This window comes from Biomphalaria glabrata, chromosome 2 (assembly GCF_947242115.1).
Source record: "Biomphalaria glabrata chromosome 2, xgBioGlab47.1, whole genome shotgun sequence".
Taxonomy (NCBI): domain Eukaryota; kingdom Metazoa; phylum Mollusca; class Gastropoda; family Planorbidae; genus Biomphalaria; species Biomphalaria glabrata.
This window is the reverse complement of record NC_074712.1, coordinates 55,336,517-55,360,552: the sequence shown is the minus strand read 5'-3', so window position 1 is coordinate 55,360,552 and position 24,036 is coordinate 55,336,517. Positions and strand designations below refer to the sequence as shown.

General features: G+C 40.5%; 1 protein-coding gene and 1 long non-coding RNA gene across 2 annotated transcripts; one reads left to right on the top strand and one right to left on the bottom strand.

The window, feature by feature from the left end:
• Positions 1 to 1,303: 1,303 nt before the first annotated feature.
• On the bottom strand, positions 1,304 to 17,450 carry LOC106060386 (uncharacterized). The gene is made up of 6 exons (XM_056021495.1): positions 17,433 to 17,450; positions 15,358 to 15,557; positions 14,019 to 14,135; positions 13,126 to 13,204; positions 12,566 to 12,739; positions 1,304 to 1,498 (listed from the first exon to the last, which is right to left on the bottom strand). The coding sequence occupies exons 2-6, from the start codon at positions 15,523 to 15,525 to the stop codon at positions 1,398 to 1,400; spliced, it is 639 nt and encodes a 212-aa protein (XP_055877470.1). The 5' UTR covers positions 15,526 to 15,557; positions 17,433 to 17,450; the 3' UTR covers positions 1,304 to 1,397.
• A 1,962-nt stretch (positions 17,451 to 19,412) lies between these two features.
• Positions 19,413 to 23,797, top strand: LOC129924773 (uncharacterized). Its single transcript, XR_008776695.1, has 2 exons — positions 19,413 to 19,564; positions 23,444 to 23,797. It is a non-coding gene; the product is annotated as an uncharacterized LOC129924773 (long non-coding RNA).
• Positions 23,798 to 24,036: the final 239 nt, after the last annotated feature.

Below are 24,036 nucleotides of genomic sequence, written 5' to 3'. Positions count from 1 at the left end.
ATGTAGTCTTGCAAGCGTTTGTCCATTATAGTGCTAGGGCGTCTTTGATAGAAGCGTTCGAGGAGCCTTAAACGTCTTTGATAGAGCACTCAGGTCTCGGAGCCATTCACACGTGTGATCAGAACCATTGCTTTATAAACATTGATTTTTGTTGATTAAATCTATTCCGTTATACTCTGAGTTTTGAGGCCACTAGAAGCGCCGTTTGTCTTTGCTTGACGGTAGTCTATTTCTATAGATAGTGACCCATAGTTTGGCACTGTGCTGCCCAGGAAGGTATAGAAGCCAAAAAGATTAAGGAAATGACCATTCGCATGGATTTGTGGACCTGGATTTGTTCCAACTGGAGACCTCTGAAGAATGACCTCCACTTTTTTTTAGGTTCATGGACAAACCAAATGAGGCAGCAGCCTCGGCAAAACCATGGACGGCAAGTTGAAGCTCCTATTCGGGCTGTGCAAGAAGGGCGCAATCGTCCGCATAGAGCAACTCAGTAGCAATCATCTCTTTTATTTGTGTACGGGAACGCAGGCGCCGTATGTTAAATATGGGATTTTGAATTACAGATTTTTCAGGGCGCCACTGAGTCCATCCAACTCTAATGTGTACCTGTCTTTAGTTAGGGAAAGTAAAGGCGGTTGGTCGTTGTTCTGTCCACACGACCTGGACTCCCTGCTCGTTAACCGTAAGCCAAAGAAACAGATGCCCTTTATATGACCTGTAGATTACAAGTTCAGAATAAGGAACTTTATATTACATACCCACAGCGTAGTTTACGCTGCTATTAAGTGATGGGTGCATACTTCCTGAAAGACACAGTTGTTTAAATGGAGTGGGTTTGGGCAAACGACTCTGTGAGCATGCCTGGAGAGCGAGGAAGGCGCGGGTGTGGGCCGGGAGGATATAGGATATTTTTTTCTCTCGCCCCCCTCTATTTTTTTTCTGAGCCGCGCTCTCTGTCGCCGCGAAAGTTACGTGGGATAACTCTAGTCCGACTTGCAGAAATAAAAGAGTTATCTTTCCTTGACTTTTTCATCGAGGGTAAGGGAATCGGCGTGCGTGCAAATTCCGCATAGTTGACCCACTTTCACAACGTGTATATAGAGAGATGTAGGAAGGGCGCCTAAGCAAATACCATTAGATCTTAAAGTTTCACTTAAGTAAATATTAATAGAAAAAAGGCAAATAAAGTATGAAACTGGATGCTTTTTTTTTTTACTAAAGACTTTGGACCTCCCAGATAGTCATTTCTTTATATTTTACAAAACACCAGTTCAAACGGTCAGACAATTCAATCCATTCATAAGTTATATCACTTTTATTTCAAGTAAATCTGCGAGTTGCTTCCCTTGGTCAATGCACGCCAACGCAGTCTTGACATCTTCACTAGTTCTGTTTCACATCTGAACGTTGCTGAGACAGGTGTTAGGGAGGTTGAAGACAGAGACGTCAGTCACACTAGTGACGTTAGTGAAGAAGACGAGATTATTTGTAGCCCCTGAAAGAATCACAAATACAACAATAAGAATGAGAATAGATACAATTCTTGTTTTTATAAGGAAGACCTAAAATAAGGGCAATAACAATGGTAAATAACACGAATAAACTAAAATTCTAAATTCACCCCCTTCTTAATCAAACGATGAATTTAGAGGAGTTATATAACATAGACTGTGTTTCGGAAAACTAATGGCAGAATCAATTAGGACCGTGACGTAGACTGTAAATATATAAGTAACCAGCGACATTATCATTAACATTAATCTCGTTAGTTCCTCCTTAAGCTTCAAACCGTTCACATCTGTAACAGGATTAGGCTACTGAAATATTGTATCTTTTGACTTTATATGTGCTATCCATTACATTTCAGTAAAAGCATGCCAACGTTCTAAATCATTGGTGGGCAAATTACGACCCGCGGGCAACATGCGGCCCGCCAAAATGTTTTATGCGGCCCGCTGACACTTAAAGAAATTAGGTGTGCCCACACATTACACATACAAAAATGCAAGTATATTAAAAATAATAAAATAAATAATTGTAAATATCTATAGAAATTATGGAAACTTGATTCTTATCACTTCTAATGAAGAGGCTAAAGAAACACTTTCTTTAAACGTCATTCTAAAAAGCTGAAAGTAAACGAAGATTATTTTAAATGGTAATATTTCGATAAATTCAGTCAAAGACACAAGCCCAGGCCAGTATTCATTCAATACTAAGACACAAGCCCAGGGCCCGCCTCCATGGAGATGTAAAGTACAGGATAGATCAGAATGGAGAGATGTGCTAAAACAGGTCAGGGCCCCCCTCCATGGAGATATAAAGTACAGGATAGATCAGAATGGAGAGATGTGCTAAAACAGGCCAGGGCCCCCCTCCATGGAGATGTAAAGTACAGGATATATCAGAATGAAGAGATGTGCTAAAGTAGGTCAGGGCCACTCCATGGAGACGTAAAGTACAGGATAGATCAGAATGGAGAGATGTGCTAAAACAGGCCAGGGCCCCCCTCCATGGAGATGTAAAGTACAGGATAAATCAGAATGGAGAGATGTAATAAAACAGGCCAGGGCCACTCCATGGAGACGTAAAGTACAGGATAGATAGGAATGGAGAGATGTGCTAAAACAGGTCAGGGCCCCCCTCCATGGAGACGTAAAGCCCAGGACAGATCAGAATGGAGAGATGTGCTAAAACAGGTCAGGGCCCTCCTCCATGGAGATGTAAAGTACAGGATAGATCAGAATGGAGAGATGTGCTAAAGTAGGCCAGGGCCACTCCATGGAGACGTAAAGTACAGGATAGATCAGAATGGAGAGATGTGCTAAAGTAGGTCAGGGCCCCCTCCATGGAGACGTAAAGCCCAGGACAGATCAGAATGGAGAGATGTGCTAAAACAGGTCAGGGCCCTCCTCCATGGAGATGTAAAGTACAGGATAGATCAGAATGGAGAGATGTGCTAAAGTAGGCCAGGGCCACTCCATGGAGACGTAAAGTACAGGATAGATCAGAATGGAGAGATGTGCTAAAACAGGTCAGGGCCCTCCTCCATGGAGACGTTAAGTACAGGATAGATCAGAATGGAGAGATGTGATAAAACAGGTCAGGCCCCCCTCCATGGAGATGTAAAGTACAGGATAGATCAGAATGGAGAGATGTGCTAAAACAGGTCAGGGCCCCCCTCCATGGAGATGTAAAGTACACGATAGATCAGAATGGAGAGATGTGATAAAACAGGCCAGGGCCACTCCATGGAGACGTAAAGTACAGGATAGATCAGAATGGAGAGATGTGCTAAAACAGGTCAGGGCCCCCCTCCATGGAGATGTAAAGTACAGGATAGATCAGAATGGAGAGATGTGCTAAAACAGGTCAGGGCCACTCCATGGAGACGTAAAGTACAGGATAGATCAGAATGGAGAGATGTGCTAAAACAGGCCAGGGCCACTCCATGGAGATGTAAAGTACAGGATAGATCAGAATGGAGAGATGTGCTAAAACAGGTCAGGGCCCCCCTCCATGGAGATGTAAAGTACAGGATAGATCAGAATGGAGAGATGTGCTAAAACAGGCCAGGGCCACTCCATGGAGACGTAAAGTACAGGATAGATCAGAATGGAGAGATGTGCTAAAACAGGTCAGGGACCCCTCCATGAAGACGTAAAGCCCAGGATAGATCAGAATGGAGAGATGTGCTAAAACAGGTCAGGGCCCCCCTCCATGGAGATGTAAAGTACAGGATAGATCAGAATGGAGAGATGTGCTAAAACAGGTCAGGGCCCCCCTCCATGGAGACGTAAAGTACAGGATAGATCAGAATGGAGAGATGTGCTAAAACAGGCCAGGGCCACTCCATGGAGATGTAAAGTACAGGATAGATCAGAATGGAGAGATGTGCTAAAACAGGTCAGGGCCCCCCTCCATGGAGATGTAAAGTACAGGATAGATCAGAATGGAGAGATGTGATAAAACAGGACAGGGCCACTCCATGGAGACGTAAAGTACAGGATAGATCAGAATGGAGAGATGTGCTAAAGTAGGCCAGGGCCACTCCATGGAGACGTAAAGTACAGGATAGATCAGAATGGAGAGATGTGCTAAAACAGGCCAGGGCCCCCCTCCATGGAGATGTAAAGTACAGGATAGATCAGAATGGAGAGATGTGCTAAAATAGGCCAGGGCCAATCCATGGAGACGTAAAGTACAGGAAAGATCAGAATGGAGAGATGTGCTAAAACAGGTCAGGGCCCCCCTCCATGGAGATGTAAAGTACAGGATATATCAGAATGGAGAGATGTGCTAAAGTAGGCCAGGGCCACTCCATGGAGACGTAAAGTACAGGATAGATCAGAATGGAGAGATGTGCTAAAACAGGTCAGGGCCCCCCTCCATGGAGATGTAAAGTACAGGATAGATCAGAATGGAGAGATGTGATAAAACAGGCCAGGGACACTCCATGGAGACGTAAAGTACAGGATAGATCAGAATGGAGAGATGTGATAAAACAGGTCAGGGCCCCCCTCCATGGAGACGTAAAGCCCAGGACAGATCAGAATGGAGAGATGTGCTAAAACAGGTCAAGGCCCCCCTCCATGGAGATGTATAGTACAGGATAGATCAGAATGGAGAGATGTGATAAAACAGGCCAGGGCCACTCCATGGAGACGTAAAGTACAGGATAGATCAGAATGGAGAGATGTGCTAAAACAGGTCAGGGCCCCCCTCCATGGAGACGTAAAGCCCAGGAAAGATCAGAATGGAGAGATGTGCTAAAACAGGTCAGGGCCCCCCTCCATGGAGACGTAAAGCCCAGGACAGATCAGAATGGAGAGATGTGCTAGAACAGGTCAGGGCCCCCTCCATGGAGATGTAAAGTACAGGATAGATCAGAATGGAGAGATGTGCTAAAACAGGTCAGGCCCCCCTCCATGGAGATGTAAAGTACAGGATAGATCAGAATGGAGAGATGTGCTAAAGTAGGCCAGGGCCACTCCATGGAGACTTAAAGTACAGGATAGATCAGAATGGAGAGATGTGCTAAAACAGGCCAGGGCCACTCCATGGAGACGTAAAGTACAGGATAGATCAGAATGGAGAGATGTGCTAAAACAGGCCAGGGCCACTCCATGGAGACGTAAAGTACAGGATAGATCAGAATGGAGAGATGTGCTAAAGTAGGCCAGGGCCACTCCATGGAGACGTAAAGTACAGGATAGATCAGAATGGAGAGATGTGCTAAAACAGGTCAGGGCCACTCCATGGAGACGTAAAGTACAGGATAGATCAGAATGGAGAGATGTGCTAAAACAGGCTAGGGCCACTCCATGGAGATGTAAAGTACAGGATAGATCAGAATGGAGAGATGTGCTAAAACAGGTCAGGGCCCCCCTCCATGGAGATGTAAAGTACAGGATAGATCAGAATGGAGAGATGTGATAAAACAGGCAGGGCCACTCCATGGAGACGTAAAGTACAGGATAGATCAGAATGGAGAGATGTGCTAAAGTAGGCCAGGGCCACTCCATGGAGACGTAAAGTACAGGATAGATCAGAATGCAGAGATGTGCTAAAACAGGCCAGGGCCCCCCTCCATGGAGATGTAAAGTACAGGATAGATCAGAATGGAGAGATGTGCTAAAATAGGCCAGGGCCAATCCATGGAGACGTAAAGTACAGGAAAGATCAGAATGGAGAGATGTGCTAAAACAGGTCAGGGCCCCCCTCCATGGAGATGTAAAGTACAGGATAGATCAGAATGGAGAGATGTGCTAAAGTAGGCCAGGGCCACTCCATGGAGACGTAAAGTACAGGATAGATCAGAATGGAGAGATGTGATAAAACAGGTCAGGGCCCCCCTCCATGGAGACGTAAAGCCCAGGACAGATCAGAATGGAGAGATGTGCTAAAACAGGTCAGGGCCCCCCTCCATGGAGATGTAAAGTACAGGATAGATCAGAATGGAGAGATGTGATAAAACAGGCCAGGGCCACTCCATGGAGATGTAAAGTACAGGATAGATCAGAATGGAGATATGTGCTAAAGTAGGCCAGGGCCACTCCATGGAGACTTAAAGTACAGGACAGATCAGAATGGAGAGATGTGCTAAAACAGGCCAGGGACACTCCATGGAGACGTAAAGTACAGGATAGATCAGAATGGAGAGATGTGCTAAAGTAGGCCAGGGCCACTCCATGGAGACTTAAAGTACAGGATAGATCAGAATGGAGAGATGTGCTAAAGTAGGCCAGGGACACTCCATGGAGACGTAAAGTACAGGATAGATCAGAATGGAGAGATGTGCTAAAACAGGCCAGGGCCACTCCATGGAGACGTAAAGTACAGGATAGATCAGAATGGAGAGATGTGCTAAAGTAGGCCAGGGCCACTCCATGGAGACGTAAAGTACAGGATAGATCACAATGGAGAGATGTGCTAAAACAGGTCAGGGCCACTCCATGGAGACGTAAAGTACAGGATAGATCAGAATGGAGAGATGTGCTAAAACAGGCCAGGGCCACTCCATGGAGACGTAAAGTACAGGATAGATCAGAATAGAGAGATGTGCTAAAGTAGGTCAGGGCCACTCCATGGAGACGTAAAGTACAGGATAGATCAGAATGGAGAGATGTGCTAAAACAGGCCAGGGCCACTCCATGGAGACGTAAAGTACAGGATAGATCAGAATGGAGAGATGTGATAAAACAGGTCAGGGCCCCCCTCCATGGAGATGTAAAGTACAGGATAGATCAGAATGGAGAGATGTGATAAAGTAGGCCAGGGCCACTCCATGGAGACGTAAAGTACAGGATAGATCAGAATGGAGAGATGTGATAAAACAGGTCAGGGCCCCCCTCCATGGAGACGTAAAGCCCAGGACAGATCAGAATGGAGAGATGTGCTAAAACAGGTCAGGGCCCCCCTCCATGGAGATGTAAAGTACAGGATAGATCAGAATGGAGAGATGTGATAAAACAGGCCAGGGCCACTCCATGGAGATGTAAAGTACAGGATAGATCAGAATGGAGAGATGTGCTAAAGTAGGCCAGGGCCACTCCATGGAGACTTAAAGTACAGGATAGATCAGAATGGAGAGATGTGCTAAAACAGGCCAGGGACACTCCATGGAGACGTAAAGTACAGGATAGATCAGAATGGAGAGATGTGCTAAAGTAGGCCAGGGCCACTCCATGGAGACTTAAAGTACAGGATAGATCAGAATGGAGAGATGTGCTAAAGTAGGCCAGGGACACTCCATGGAGACGTAAAGTACAGGATAGATCAGAATGGAGAGATGTGCTAAAACAGGCCAGGGCCACTCCATGGAGACGTAAAGTACAGGATAGATCAGAATGGAGAGATGTGCTAAAGTAGGCCAGGGCCACTCCATGGAGACGTAAAGTACAGGATAGATCACAATGGAGAGATGTGCTAAAACAGGTCAGGGCCACTCCATGGAGACGTAAAGTACAGGATAGATCAGAATGGAGAGATGTGCTAAAACAGGCCAGGGCCACTCCATGGAGACGTAAAGTACAGGATAGATCAGAATAGAGAGATGTGCTAAAGTAGGTCAGGGCCACTCCATGGAGACGTAAAGTACAGGATAGATCAGAATGGAGAGATGTGCTAAAACAGGCCAGGGCCACTCCATGGAGACGTAAAGTACAGGATAGATCAGAATGGAGAGATGTGATAAAACAGATCAGGGCCCCCCTCCATGGAGATGTAAAGTACAGGATAGATCAGAATGGAGAGATGTGATAAAACAGGTCAGGGCCCCTCTCCATGGAGATGTAAAGTACAGGATAGATCAGAATGGAGAGATGTGATAAAACAGGTCAGGGCCCCCCTCCATGGAGATGTAAAGTACAGGATAGATCAGAATGGAGAGATGTGCTAAAACAGGCCAGGGCCACTCCATGGAGACGTAAAGTACAGGATAGATCAGAATGGAGAGATGTGATAAAACAGGCCAGGGCCACTCCATGGAGATGTAAAGTACAGGATAGATCAGAATGGAGAGATGTGCTAAAACAGGTCAGGGCCCCCCTCCATGGAGATGTAAAGTACAGGATAGATCAGAATGGAGAGATGTGCTAAAACAGGCCAGGGCCACTCCATGGAGACGTAAAGTACAGGATAGATCAGAATGGAGAGATGTGCTAAAGTAGGCCAGGGCCACTCCATGGAGACGTAAAGTACAGGATAGATCAGAATGGAGAGATGTGCTAAAACAGGCCAGGGCCCCCCTCCATGGAGATGTAAAGTACAGGATAGATCAAAATGGAGTGATGTGCTAAAATAGGCCAGGGCCAATCCATGGAGACGTAAAGTACAGGAAAGATCAGAATGGAGAGATGTGCTAAAACAGGTCAGGGCCCCCCTCCATGGAGATGTAAAGTACAGGATAGATCAGAATGGAGAGATGTGCTAAAACAGGTCAGGCCCCCCTCCATGGAGATGTAAAGTACAGGATAGATCAGAATGGAGAGATGTGCTAAAACAGGCCAGGGCCACTCCATGGAGACGTAAAGTACAGGATAGATCAGAATGGAGAGATGTGCTAAAGTAGGCCAGGGCCACTCCATGGAGATGTAAAGTACAGGATAGATCAGAATGGAGAGATGTGCTAAAGTAGGCCAGGGCCACTCCATGGAGATGTAAAGTACAGGATAGATCAGAATGGAGAGATGTGCTAAAACAGGCCAGGGCCACTCCATGGAGACGTAAAGTACAGGATAGATCAGAATGGAGAGATGTGCTAAAGTAGGCCAGGGCCACTCCATGGAGACGTAAAGTACAGGATAGATCAGAATGGAGAGATGTGCTAAAACAGGCCAGGGCCCCCCTCCATGGAGATGTAAAGTACAGGATAGATCAAAATGGAGTGATGTGCTAAAATAGGCCAGGGCCAATCCATGGAGACGTAAAGTACAGGAAAGATCAGAATGGAGAGATGTGCTAAAACAGGTCAGGGCCCCCCTCCATGGAGATGTAAAGTACAGGATAGATCAGAATGGAGAGATGTGCTAAAACAGGTCAGGCCCCCCTCCATGGAGATGTAAAGTACAGGATAGATCAGAATGGAGAGATGTGCTAAAACAGGCCAGGGCCACTCCATGGAGACGTAAAGTACAGGATAGATCAGAATGGAGAGATGTGCTAAAGTAGGCCAGGGCCACTCCATGGAGATGTAAAGTACAGGATAGATCAGAATGGAGAGATGTGATAAAACAGGTCAGGCCCCCCTCCATGGAGATGTAAAGTACAGGATAGATCAGAATGGAGAGATGTGATAAAACAGGCCAGGGCCACTCCATGGAGATGTAAAGTACAGGATAGATCAGAATGGAGAGATGTGCTAAAACAGGCCAGGGCCACTCCATGGAGATGTAAAGTACAGGATAGATCAGAATGGAGAGATGTGCTAAAGTAGGCCAGGGCCACTCCATGGAGATGTAAAGTACAGGATAGATCAGAATGGAGAGATGTGCTAAAACAGGCCAGGGCCACTCCATGGAGATGTAAAGTACAGGATAGATCAGAATGGAGAGATGTGATAAAACAGGCCAGGGCCACTCCATGGGTTGTAATGCTACTTGGATAGATCAGAATGGAGAGATGTGCTAAAGCAGGCCAGGGACCTCCATGGAGATGTAAAGTACAGGATATATCAGAATGGAGAGATGTGCTAAAACAGGCCAGGGCCACTCCATGGAGACGTAAAGTACAGGATAGATCAGAATGGAGAGATGTGCTAAAGTAGGCCAGGGCCACTCCATGGAGATGTAAAGTACAGGATAGATCAGAATGGAGAGATGTGCTAAAACAGGCCAGGGCCACTCCATGGAGATGTAAAGTACAGGATAGATCAGAATGGAGAGATGTGATAAAACAGGCCAGGGCCACTCCATGGAGACGTAAAGTACAGGATAGATCAGAATGGAGAGATGTGCTAAAACAGGCCAGGGCCACTCCACTGAGATGTAAAGTACAGGATAGATCAGAATGGAGAGATGTGCTAAAACAGGCCAGGGCCACTCCATGGAGATGTAAAGTACAGGATAGATCAGAATGGAGAGATGTGATAAAACAGGCCAGGGCCACTCCATGGGTTGTAATGCTACTTGGATAGATCAGAATGGAGAGATGTGCTAAAGCAGGCCAGGGACCTCCATGGAGATGTAAAGTACAGGATATATCAGAATGGAGAGATGTGCTAAAACAGGCCAGGGCCACTCCATGGAGACGTAAAGTACAGGATAGATCAGAATGGAGAGATGTGCTAAAGTAGGCCAGGGCCACTCCATGGAGATGTAAAGTACAGGATAGATCAGAATGGAGAGATGTGCTAAAACAGGCCAGGGCCACTCCATGGAGATGTAAAGTACAGGATAGATCAGAATGGAGAGATGTGATAAAACAGGCCAGGGCCACTCCATGGAGACGTAAAGTACAGGATAGATCAGAATGGAGAGATGTGCTAAAACAGGCCAGGGCCACTCCATGGAGATGTAAAGTACAGGATAGATCAGAATGGAGAGATGTGCTAAAACAGGCCAGGGCCACTCCATGGAGATGTAAAGTACAGGATAGATCAGAATGGAGAGATGTGCTAAAACAGGCCAGGGCCACTCCATGGAGATGTAAAGTACAGGATAGATCAGAATGGAGAGATGTGCTAAAACAGGCCAGGGCCACTCCATGGAGATGTAAAGTACAGGATAGATCAGAATGGAGAGATGTGCTAAAACAGGCCAGGGCCACTCCATGGAGACGTAAAGTACAGGATAGATCAGAATGGAGAGATGTGCTAAAACAGGCCAGGGCCACTCCATGGAGACGTAAAGTACAGGATATATCAGAATGGAGAGATGTGCTAAAACAGGCCAGGGCCACTCCATGGAGATGTAAAGTACAGGATATATCAGAATGGAGAGATGTGCTAAAACAGGCCAGGGCCACTCCATGGAGACGTAAAGTACAGGATAGATCAGAATGGAGAGATGTGCTAAAACAGGCCAGGGCCACTCCATGGAGATGTAAAGTACAGGAAAGATCAGAATGGAGAGATGTGCTAAAACAGGCCAGGGCCACTCCATGGAGATGTAAAGTACAGGATATATCAGAATGGAGAGATGTGCTAAAACAGGCCAGGGCCACTCCATGGAGATGTAAAGTACAGGAAAGATCAGAATGGAGAGATGTGCTAAAACAGGCCAGGGCCACTCCATGGAGATGTAAAGTACAGGATATATCAGAATGGAGAGATGTGATAAAACAGGCCAGGGCCACTCCATGGAGATGTAAAGTACAGGATAGATCAGAATGGAGAGATGTGCTAAAACAGGTCAGGGCCACTCCATGGAGATGTAAAGTACAGGATAGATCGGAATGGAGAGATGTGCTAAAACAGGTCAGGGCCACTCCATGGAGATGTAAAGTACAGGGTAGATCAGAATGGAGAGATGTGCTAAAACAGGCCAGGGCCACTCCATGGAGATGTAAAGTACAGGATAGATCGGAATGGAGAGATGTGATAAAACAGGCCAGGGCCACTCCATGGAGATGTAAAGTACAGGATAGATCAGAATGGAGAGATGTGATAAAACAGGCCAGGGCCACTCCATGGAGATGTAAAGTACAGGATAGATCAGAATGGAGAGATGTGATAAAACAGGCCAGGGCCACTCCATGGAGATGTAAAGTACAGGATAGATCAGAATGGAGAGATGTGATAAAACAGGCCAGGGCCACTCCATGGAGATGTAAAGTACAGGATAGATCGGAATGGAGAGATGTGCTAAAACAGGCCAGGGCCACTCCATGGAGATGTAAAGTACAGGATAGATCAGAATGGAGAGATGTGCTAAAGCAGGCCAGGGCCACTCCATGGGTTGTAATGCTACTTGGATAGATGGATGTCTACAACACGGCACATTCTACAAGAGTCAACAACCATCAATACAATATAAAACATTGCAAGTGACACTCGCCAACCCCCTCTAACGCCTACTTCCTAGTCCTAAACACTGTTCAAGATGTCTTCCACTACGGGCCTGGAGAAAAAAAAAAGCAATGTAGATAGTTCCGTATTACTCGAGGCTTTCTGCCCTTCAGTTTCATATATAACTTTACCCCTGGTTACCCCTGGTAACCTTATTTCCTTCCCTATTAGATTATTCTTTTTATCTCTCTATCGTTATTTCCAAACAATCGTTAGGGTCATGTTGTGTTACACTTTTAATATTTGATAATACACGACTTTGTCAAATAACGAAGCACATGTCATAAAGAGAGTATTTATTATCAAGGGGCTATAACTGTGGTTTATTTCCACATAGGTATGAGAAATGTATGGTTATCGCTCTTTCGTCAGACCGTATCAATTTAGAAAGATTACTTATCATTACACCATAAATAGAGTAATAAAGAAAGTGTATTGTTTGTAAATAGTCGTATTTCCTCTCATTAACAAATTATGTCATGACTACATTAAATATAAAATACACTTATAAGAAATGGTTTGTCTGAGCTGTGCAGATCCCTCTATGTTACATACCCCCTCCTATGGTTCCGACTATATGTTCCATTATTGGTACACAGCTGTCGCTGGTCACTGAGACGGTCATTTCAAGGTTTCTGTTGAAATCATTACGTTTAAAGTACCAGGTGTCGAAGTTGGCCGAGTTGGATTCTTGACCAACGTAGGATGTCCCGAGATACACCGCATTGTCTGAAATGTATATAAAATGAGATGATTTATTTACAAGCGTCATTGGAACTATGGGACAAGGGAGATAATTCTCGATAAGAGCGGATTTTGTGATCAATTTGACTTCTATCCGTTGAATAATTCTTACAGTGATGTCTCTTCCTAAACGTGGTCGTGGGATCGATTTTTGTTCTATATATAATTCGTCTTAATAACTATCCTAATTCATTTGGCACCAAACCTTTTTCATCAATTAACTAATTCTGGATTTTAGTTTTCCTTTGCGTACGAACATCTTGATTACTAATTAAATAGTGTTGTATATCTTTTACGGTCTTACGGTATGTATGAGCTAATCTGAATTACATTTTTGTAGATAAAGATACGAAACTTAGACAAAGACATACCTGGCATACAAGGCTCTAACATTCCACTGTTCAGTGGCGCTTGTCTACACTCATCACCATTAACCGTATACAGTTTCCCCTGACAAATAGTTTGCGTATTGAAAATAAAAAAAAACAAACAATATAGTAAAGTGAAGCTATCGCATGAAGTGAGTCAATGTTTTCAATTACAAAAATAACTCAATAAAAGTTTATAAGCTCTATTTTATATTAGTCTAAAGCGTTTTCCGGGGATGCATTTCTTACGCCGATCACCTTTCATTCAGCTATTGTTATTCGGGCGTTACCCATACAGGATATGTACCCTACCCAACTTAGATGTAGTCCCTCTATAGTCTACATTGTCCATAGAGACATTCTCAACAACATCGTTATCTGTAGTTGTGCTGTCTTGCCAGCCAATGCCCATGATGGCGTGCAGACGTATTTGGTGAGGGTCTTAGGCGCCATCTTGCTTTAACTGGCATAGAAGAAAGCACCTGGTAGCCGGCGGCTGGAGATTTATTACAAAAGGCGCAGGATACACATTTGAGACCAAAAGAAAATCTACTACTGAAGAGACGGCGGAAAGAGAACCTAAATCGACCAGAATTGGACACAACGGTTATGTCTGCGCTGGATGTGCCAAAATATATAGATCAATACTAGGACTACGCAGCCAATTGAAATACTGCAATACTCATTAATATTTGGACAAGTCTTATTGTTATATTTGTCTCAGCAGAAAAACACTTTGAAAATAAATTAAACAATCTAAAATGCAGCAAGCATTGTAATTAAAGATAGATCAATATTTTCCCACCTATGACTGTAACAATGTCAATCTATTGGTAGTAAGTAACTTGATCTAGTCAAATGAAATCTTCAAAGTCTAAAAAGAAAGCCAAACTTACATGCTTGTAATCCATTATTGTTTTAAAGCCTGTACTCTGTATGTTATTCACTGTAAATGTGGCTTGTTCCTGGACTTGAATTTTGGAGTCCCAGTCCCTGTAGAGGCGAGTCACAACCTAGACAGTGTCAATACAATCAACTTACTATTGTCATAGTACTGGTCTAGTTCTTCTATAACCCAAATCTTACAACATTAATTTGTTATATCTAGAATATTACTTCTATCACAACATTGTTCATACTTTATTCATATTGTATTTTGACCTAATTCAGTCTTCGGGCCATTTTAATGTCGACACTCGTGGCGCGGGCCACTTATATACAACGAAAAATTTAAAAAATAAAACCAACGAAATGAAATCGACTCGAAACCATTTCTATTAGAAATCCGCGGATCGAGTTCTTACATTGATTGATGGGAAGTTTGCAGTTTATCTAAAACAATCTTCTGCATATTTGTTCTGTTCCATTGGACTCGACAATTCTTTTACTAGCTCTTGCTGCCTGTGACAATCAACCCTACTTCTGACACCAGTCACTTCCACAAATCTATCCCTAAGAAAAGAAATATTCTCTATGATGGTTGAAACCTCTAGGAACAGGTCTTCCAGTGGTGATCCTGTGCATCCTTTTCATTCGTATTAATTCATCTATGATTTCAAAATTTGCTGCTTGTACAGGGAATAAATGAGAACAGTTGAATGGTATTAGATAAGTCTGTTTCATAACATGTATGATTTAAAAACAGCCACATTATCAATATATGCTTTATCTTACATGCTTTATCTCACATGCTTTATCTCTGATGCTTTATATCACATGCTTTATCTCACATGCTTTATCTCACATGCTTTATCTCTGATGCTTTATCTCACATGCTTTATCTTACATTGCATGCTTTATCTCGCATGCTTTATCTAGCATGCTTTATCTCGCATGCTTTATCTCACATCTCATGCTTTATTTCACATCATATGCTTTATTTCACATGCTTTTATCTTGTATGCTTTATCTCACGTCATATGCTTTATCTCACATGCTTTATTTCACATGATTTATCTCGCATGTAGATAACAGATAATATAAGTCAAGTATTTGCATTTAAAGCTAAATTGATCACAGTGCATAATTATAGATTTATTTTTAATTAACAAAGCTAAACACAAAATCCCGTAATGATGCATTGCATATAGCTGTTAGAATTAGTTGGGAACAGTTTAAAATGCTATAAAAACTCGTACCAGGCGTAAGACTCTGGTTTAGACTAAAAAGCTTCATTTACTCCGAAAGATAACATTACGTTGTTTGGACGTATCAAGAAAGACTACGTGTAATCACCTTATTCTGGACACTGAAACTGGTCAGTTGAGTGACCACAGCTTGAAACTTATAAGGAAAACAGCAAGGTCTTGGAGTTGTATTGTGAATATTGCCTCTGTCGGCTGCCACCTCTCCAGACTTCACTATCACCAGGTAAATAATTAATAGAAATACAGAGAGCTCCATTCCTTGAATTGATATCGAATATGGCTCTTGGCCTGCAGAATAAAATTAAAAAAAAAACATAAACAAGATACATAGACACAAAACAAATTTAATGTTGTTGTTTTTTTTTACAATACCTCTATTCAAGTCACAATTACATGGAGGGAGGAACCTAAATATTGATCTCAAAATCGGCTCTAACGACTTTCCTAGAAATGTAACAGTTGATGTATATCGCTGAGAAAAGAATTACTAGCTCGATGGCCTCAATGGCTATTTCTTGTTTGACCGTTATAATTTTTTTTAAGTAAAAAGAAAAATTAAATTTGGCTTGAGAGCTACGTCTAGATCTAGATCCAACATCGGCTTTGAAAAGAGTTTCTGAATGTAATACATTATTGATTCAACAGCATCGTCCTCTAAGTCTAGATCTAAAGGCCTATCATTGGAACATTATAAATCTATACATTCACTTAACCAGCGATTCTTTCACAGGGGAAAGAAGGGGAGAGAGGGGGTGGACTAAGAAATGTCCCACTGTTGTTTAATCTTACATTCATTAGTTCTTTTAGTTATTAAGAGAAACACAAGTCGTTCTATAACTCGTATAAAGAAAGTATTGTCTTTTTAAAAAGTTATTTTGAATGTTTTTCTTGTCAAACTATAAAAAAAAAAACGGAATAACTTGTGTATAAGAAGCATAAATCTAATAACTTTAACTTCTCCACAGTCATGTATTCATTGTTGTTTATTTTATAAGAGGATAGAGAACTAGAAAATCTTTTTTCTTGCTCAGACTATTAGTCTTCGAGTATTCCTGCATGCAGGCCCTATTCATTTACGAGTTTACCAAACCAAACTGCGACCTGCATATTTGTCCGCATCTAGTGCAGACAAAACCGTTGTCCGCCGGCGGTCTATATCTGAAGGCCTAGCATTAGAATATAATAAATTCTAGCAGATTTATACATTTGCTTTACCAATTTGAAACTGTCATGTAGAGTTGAGTCAGTAGACTCTTGAAACTCTAGGCCAGCGTAGGCAAACTAAACGTCTCTCTCACCAGCCTGATTGAACAGTGTTCTGTCTGTAAGAGGGCCTTACTTACATACTTACACTGTCATTCGGAAACTTTGGAATCGCGGACTAGAAACAAGGCCGAAGGCTGAGCACACCGGGAACCTCTGCCATTGTTCTTCTTGATTTACCAGAATTTTTTCGCACAATTTTTTTCTAGTTAAATCTAACATTCGTTACAAATTAAGAGTAAACTGAGGTGTATAAAAGATGTAATGTCTTTTTTTTTTTAAAAAAGTTTCTTTTTTATTGTTCTACTTTATCATACTGACTCCATGACATGAACGGCGCACAAATCTTTGCAATAAATAATTATAGTGTTTATGTACATTTTTAAATACACAATACATTTTGACGTAATCACATATTTACCAACAGCGAATAAATAACTAGATAATATCTTCGCTGCATTGTTATTCAACGGTATCTTGGGATCAATTATCTGTACATAATTTAAAGCTTACGTTTTAATGTGGCGATCAAACCTAGACAATATCTTGGATGTGAGAATATCTTGGTAGCGTCCAAATTGCCGAGTTTAGTTGAAGCGTGCCACAATGTTTTTCACATTTTAAATTAGTAATGTATTCCTGGTGTACTACCGTAACTACCGCATCGAATCGCGTGCACACCCTAAACAATGTTTTTAAAAAGGTTTTGATGTTCATGAATACCACAGAATGAGACAAACTACAGGACTAAGCACCACGTCTGTACTTACAAAGATAAGCTCTATACACACCATGCACTATTAGTCCACCATGTGTGCACAGACAACACACACACACAGGCGCACGCGCAGAAGCACACACACAAAATGCTTAAAATAAGCCCTCTGTTTATAACCGCACCTGTTACTTCCCGCGATTCAGATTGAGATAGTCAAGAGTAATCCAGGATCTATGTCCCCAGGTCTTCAAACAACTGACGCCTCAATACTATGTAATTAGAGGTCTGTCACCTAAAAATACATAGTGACGTCAGTGTAATCCCTGCAACAATTGTGGCTATACTGCAGCTATACACATATTTACATTCGCATTGAAACATGTTTCAGACTACAGCACATTTGATGTAATCCTGAGTTGAGTGCTGCTCCAGGCACTTGATTACATTTTTAGACTGCCTATTTATTTATAGAAACGAAATGAACATGAACTAATTTTTTTCATTCATATTCATTTTTTTTTAATTAAAGAAACGAAATATGCAATCATCTTGAATTAGTTAATTAGAATAGATTCATTTAACTAGTCGACCCGCCGCGCAGCATACGCCGCTATTTGCCGGAAGTATTCATGTGGCAGCGTATTGTCGAGCAGAGTGTAGGACTGTGCTTCCGTGACTAAGAACAACGGACAGGGCGCCGCCATAGTTATCCCAATGTTTGCAAACAAAGCTTACAGCCATCTTGCGAAGTTCAAGAGCAACAGTTTTGTCGACGACATTTTTCCAGAAATTTCGACTACATTGAAAGACCTGTTGACTCCACGAAATATATCTGAAGCAGTGGCCATGGTTAGGAAACGAAGGGCAATACGAAGGGGCAAAATCAAAACAAAGCGACAGAAAAAAACATGCAACTATTTTAATGACACTAGATACACACAATAATGTAGCCATATATCGAATGTATAATGAGAAAGATTACTTGTTCCGCCCCCCCCCCCCTTTTATTTTCTGCGCGTGCTCTCTGTCGCCGTAAAATGTACGTGGGGTAACTCTAGTCCGACTTGCAGAAATAAATGAGTTATCTTTCCATGACTTTTTCGTGGTGTCCCGCATAAGTACAAAGGTCAAGTACGTGCAAAGTTTATGCACTTTCAAAGTCCATTTGAGTACCGAAGGTCATATTAGTGCACATATGTTGAACTGCAGCTCAAGTGTTGTTATTTACTGAGAACATAAAAAGAAAATTACACCAGAATACAAGGAAGACCCAGGATCATTTGGATAGTAGCAATAGCAAAGTTTTGCATTGACTTTTGGGACAGACTCCAATAGTCGACACGGAACCAGAAGTGATATCCCTGCTTTATTTATTCCTTTAGTTTAATACCAAAAAAAAAGGTTACATTGGGAATAAAAGTTCACAAATTATTGACAAAACAGTGGCTCCACGTTTATACACGGTATCTAATTGATATTTTATTGAAAAAACGCACTAAAATTTAATTTAATCTTTGACACACTTAGGAAATAAAAACCAAGAATAAAACGTAGGATCATAAATACATGTAGTTAATGCTGGAGATAAACATGCCAGTTTTATGTCTGGGTTTATAACAGAACACGTAGTCACAGATAACAAATATATTCCTATTTTTTTTTCAAAGGATTCAGAAAGAAAATACATAAAATAAACATAAAATACAATACGTCTCTGCACAGCATTGATATTCAGTATTGTTGAGAATGTCTGTCTGTCTGTCCTTATTTCTCGTATGCATGTATCAGCTGAACTTATCAATCGGATTAAATAAGATTGTATTTGAGCTGGTTCCATTTCTTCTCATATTTGACTTTTGTCAATCAAAGATGAGGATGTTCCCAGTATCTTGCGTCACTACTGTCCAATGACTCACGACTGTCCACATCCAACACCCCACCTTGCACCTCTCCCACACTGCACCCATCTCTTATAAATAGCAATATTAAATGGCCATTTAGATTTTTTTTCTTTTTCAGAACCTGGTTACAGACTTCAGAGCGTGCCGAAAGGAAAGGGATCGGTCGTAACGCTAAATGTAATTCTTTATGGGGTTTCATGGGATCAATTAGCCTTTGGCCAGCAAATAGTCTTCGGTCTCCTGAATACGGGTAGGATAGTTTATTACAGTCAAGTCTGTAGGGAGACAGAAATAGAGAGATCACTTGAATACAAAGGTGTCTGGTTGGAGATTTAAAAAATATATCCTTCTAGTTCTTGTCAATTGGTTGCAATATTGGATCATAAAAGTGAATATCTAGATTTCTTATAGAGGTTTGATGTTCTGTTTTTAATAATTTAATTTCATAAGATTTTTTCAATAACATTGACATGTAAGAGTTCAGTGTATTTGTTGTTTTCTTTATGTTGTATTTATCATTGTGACCAGATAAAAGCGCCTACTTCGGAAAAGTTGAAATGACATAAATTACATTTCAAATTCACGAATCTCTTGAATACCATAACAAAATGTCGGAAAATGAATCAAGCCGTACTTTTTTACAAACACAATAAAATGTCAAAACATTACACAGCAAAGTAAACAGCACACAACACAAATACAGACACATCGAAGTACAACACACACATCGAAGTACAACACACACTTCGAAGTACACAAGACATAGCACAAACGCAGACCACATTCATGCTCAATATTATAAATTCTGTCCTAGGATTCATAATATAATTCTGTTGAATTCAATTAAAACATTCTTCTCAAATAAAAGTCCTCTTTCTGTTTCGTCTGCATTGTTTCTGTTTGTTCAATTTTTTTTAATGAATTCATTTTTATGTACATTTTTTTAATGATTAAAAAACAACGACACATTTTCTCCTTTTACCTCTTCCTGCCAACTCGACAAAAAAAAAAAACAAATTAGCTACAAACAAACAGCTTAGCAGATTTAATTCCCCAGTGCGAGAAATTGTACAAATTTATAATTGAACTTAAAAAAACAACGTATCAACATTAACTATATTCTGTACACCGAATACACCAAAAGGATAGCTATTTATAGTTTTTTTTTCACCAAAAATGAAAAGAAATTAATAGAAACATGTAATAATTCTCCAAATTGCGTGATGAGTATTTCTACCAGGACAGGACCTAAAGAGTCCCAAGATGACCCAGCTACCAGCTACCAGCTACCCAAGTTCTGCAACTCTCCATATTGTCAATCAAAATAGTTCACGTTATTTCTACTGCTTCCAACGCCAAGCAACTACTGTAATGCTCTTAAGTAGGTTTCTAGACAGCCAACAGCCATACACACCACCATTCAATACTGCAGGTCATACCCACACACATACATTTGAGCTTACTATAAGTAAAAGGTCAAAGTGCAAATGTGATGTAAATAAATAGTCCATGTAAGTAGCAAGATCATCCATAGGTCAAACCAAGAATAGTAAGACATATAAGTAACCATTAGTCATGCCAAGGAAAGTAGGACATTTAAGTTATAATAGGTCATACCATGAAAAGACATTTAGGTTAAAATGTGTCATACTAGAAAAGACATTTAGGTTATAATAGGTCATACCAAGAAAAGACATTTAGGTTAAAATGTGTCATACTAGAAAAGACATTTAGGTTATAATAGGTCATACCAAGAAAAGACATTTAGGTTAAAATGTGTCATACTAGAAAAGACATTTAGGTTATAATAGGTCATACCAAGAAAAGACATTTAGGTTAAAATGTGTCATACTAGAAAAGACATTTAGGTTATAATAGGTCATACCAAGAAAAGACATTTAGGTTAAAATGTGTCATACTAGAAAAGACATTTAGGTTATAATAGGTCATACCAAGAAAAGACATTTAGGTTAAAATGTGTCATACTAGAAAAGACATTTAGGTTAAAATGTGTCATACTAGAAAAGACATTTAGGTTATAATAGGTCATACCAAGAAAAGACATTTAGGTTAAAATGTGTCATACTAGAAAAGACATTTAGGTTATAATAGATCATACTAAAAAAGAGATTTAGGTTAAAATGTGTCATACTAGAAAAGACATTTAGGTTAAAATGTGTCATACTAGAAAAGACATTTAGGTTAAAATGTACTAGTTAAAGAATTAGTGCCCAACGAGGTCGTTTTGGTTATAATAGTCTACGACTGTCCTGCATTTTCCTAAAATAGAAATGCCACATTACATAAATATGAACTTCCAAACAAAACAGGTTACGGGTTGAGCGAATTAATTATTCTGTTTGTTTTTATGTAGTCGGAATAGTTGATGCTCTTCCTTTGTAAGCAGACATCTTGTTGGAGATTCTCTACTAGGAAATCGGATATTTTGTCCTCGCTGACATGAAATTCATTAACTATTCATATCTGTTTATTCATATCGTTATTCAAGTTTAAACAGTACAACAAATATTCTTCAAACTTAATGGTGAATCATATGTTCAGAGTTATTAATTGTAGGTGACATGCCATTAAAATAGATAAATCTCAACAAAGTTACGAATGCTTAAAGAGTGTACTATTCTTCAAGTCATGTCAACGAAAGAGCCTCTAATCACTGCCATCTATCTGTAAATGACAGGGTTTAATTCCCTTTCTGCAACACAAAACACGATTAATTAATCAGTACTAATTCATTAAATAATAGGTTAATTTTTTAAATTGATTCGTGTATTGTCATCGACTATAAATAATTATGCAACATTTCAAATTGATACAAGAATGTAAATGTGAGAAAACGTGACAATAGTACTAAAAGGATTAAATCCATATATACATCCACATCTCTTATTAAGTAGCATATTTCGATATATAACAAAATAATTAATCATCAATAATTAATTAACAATTGGTTATTTTTTTCGATCCATGCAAAGTTTCAGCTTGATCTAAGAATACGAAATGGGAGAAAAACATGTTCAAGAATTTTACCAGACAGACAGACAGACAGAGTGAGTTAATATAAGCTTTGTAAAAATAAGCTATATGGTTCAATTATAAGTCCTGATGTTTTATTCATCACTAAGATTTCTGGAAGGAGTGGATAGATGAAATTACTGGTCTTAGATATAACTCTTTGAGAAACAACACTGTAGGATAGCCTGTTTTCTTTATCCTTAACGAAACACTTCGCACATTGTGAGAAATTAGCGAAACATTTTGCTTATTTTTTTAATAAAGATTCACGTGGTGGCCTACTAGTTAATTATGTCAACAGCTCGTGGAGCACATACTCAAGCCTAGGGGAACACTTGGGATCCGCGGAAAATCGTTTTGGAAACACTGCACTCAAACATATTCATGCATGTTAATCAATGACTTAAATTCTGCCAAGTCGCTTGTTTTCCTGGCTGGTTCAGGCAACCAATTTCTTGCGCTAATAGCACTAGGGAAGAAGGAGCTTTTGTCCTAGCATATGGAACGAGGAATATGCCTTTATCTTTGTGTCTTTCTGAGTGTTTTTTTAGATTTTGTTTTTGTATTTGAATTTTGAAGATACTGGTTCAGTGTCTTACATATTATGTCTAACTACTATCTAAACTAAATAACACATTACTCAAAAAACTCCATTGGTAAAAGTAAAAAAAAACAAAAACGATATAGCTCTGTTTGTATCTTATCTATCATTAAGAAATGTATAATTACATATGTTATTGATTTGAAGTAATGACGTGATATATAATCCCCCTTCCTTTTTCGATGAGCTGCCAACAATGTATGACGTCATGGCCCCCCATTTCTATTTTTCGATGTCACGCCTCGAATCACGTGACCGGCCGTGCTCCCATGTGGTTATCTTTCCTCATTTTATTTTTTCTGAAATCATGAAGCAAATGTCCAGTCCACTTATCTTCACTGTCAAGCGTTGGATTACCGTCAGGCCAACTCTGTCTTAGGGACTTTGTTGATAGAGCTTTAGCATTTTACTTTTTTCTTAAAAGGTTAACATTATTTCCCGATTTCATCTTTGTCACACCATTGCATTTATCATACATCATACATCATTCAACATTTCATCTTCTTCTAGAGCTTAGGCTTTATATTCTAGTGTAGGGGATCTTTAAAAACAAAAGCACTGAGAAGGTAGATAAATAATGCTTAATATATGTCTCTTTTCAATGTAAATTAATTGAACGATTCATTTCTCCAAAACAGATGCTAGCTACTACTAACAGATACTAGCTACTACTAACTATCCAGACACGACGTAGAATGTTTCGTCTCCTAAACGGACACAACAGAATGAAGCGACACATGTTCCGGACAATGGAAATGGACACTACCGAAACCCATCCTTGTGGAGTGTTATTTGAGAATGAAGACCATGTCCTACAAAACTTCAAACTTTATCGAGAGTTCCGGTCTCTCAAACACCTGTATAGAAGAAAATCTGTTTGGAGAGCTCCCTGACCTGGGAACTACTGCACAGGCTGTAGAAATAACCTAAGACCAGTTTTCTCAACCTCCGACATGATGAAGAGACTTTAGAAGAAGAAAAAAAAAATTAAATCATGATTTATTTAAGCAAAGTTCCAGATTTTGTTTAATTGGAAGTCTGTATTGTGGTCAGATTTTCTTTGGTGCTGGATATATGTTACTAGTAACATAAGCTATAGTTTAAGGCCCCCGAGAGCTGGGGCCCCCATAAAAAGTTCTGCCTATGACCAATTGACACATACATACTTAATAATGATATTTTTTTAATATCGAATTTCACTAATTAAAAAAAATATTTCATTACAATTTTATACTAAAAATGGAAAGAGTA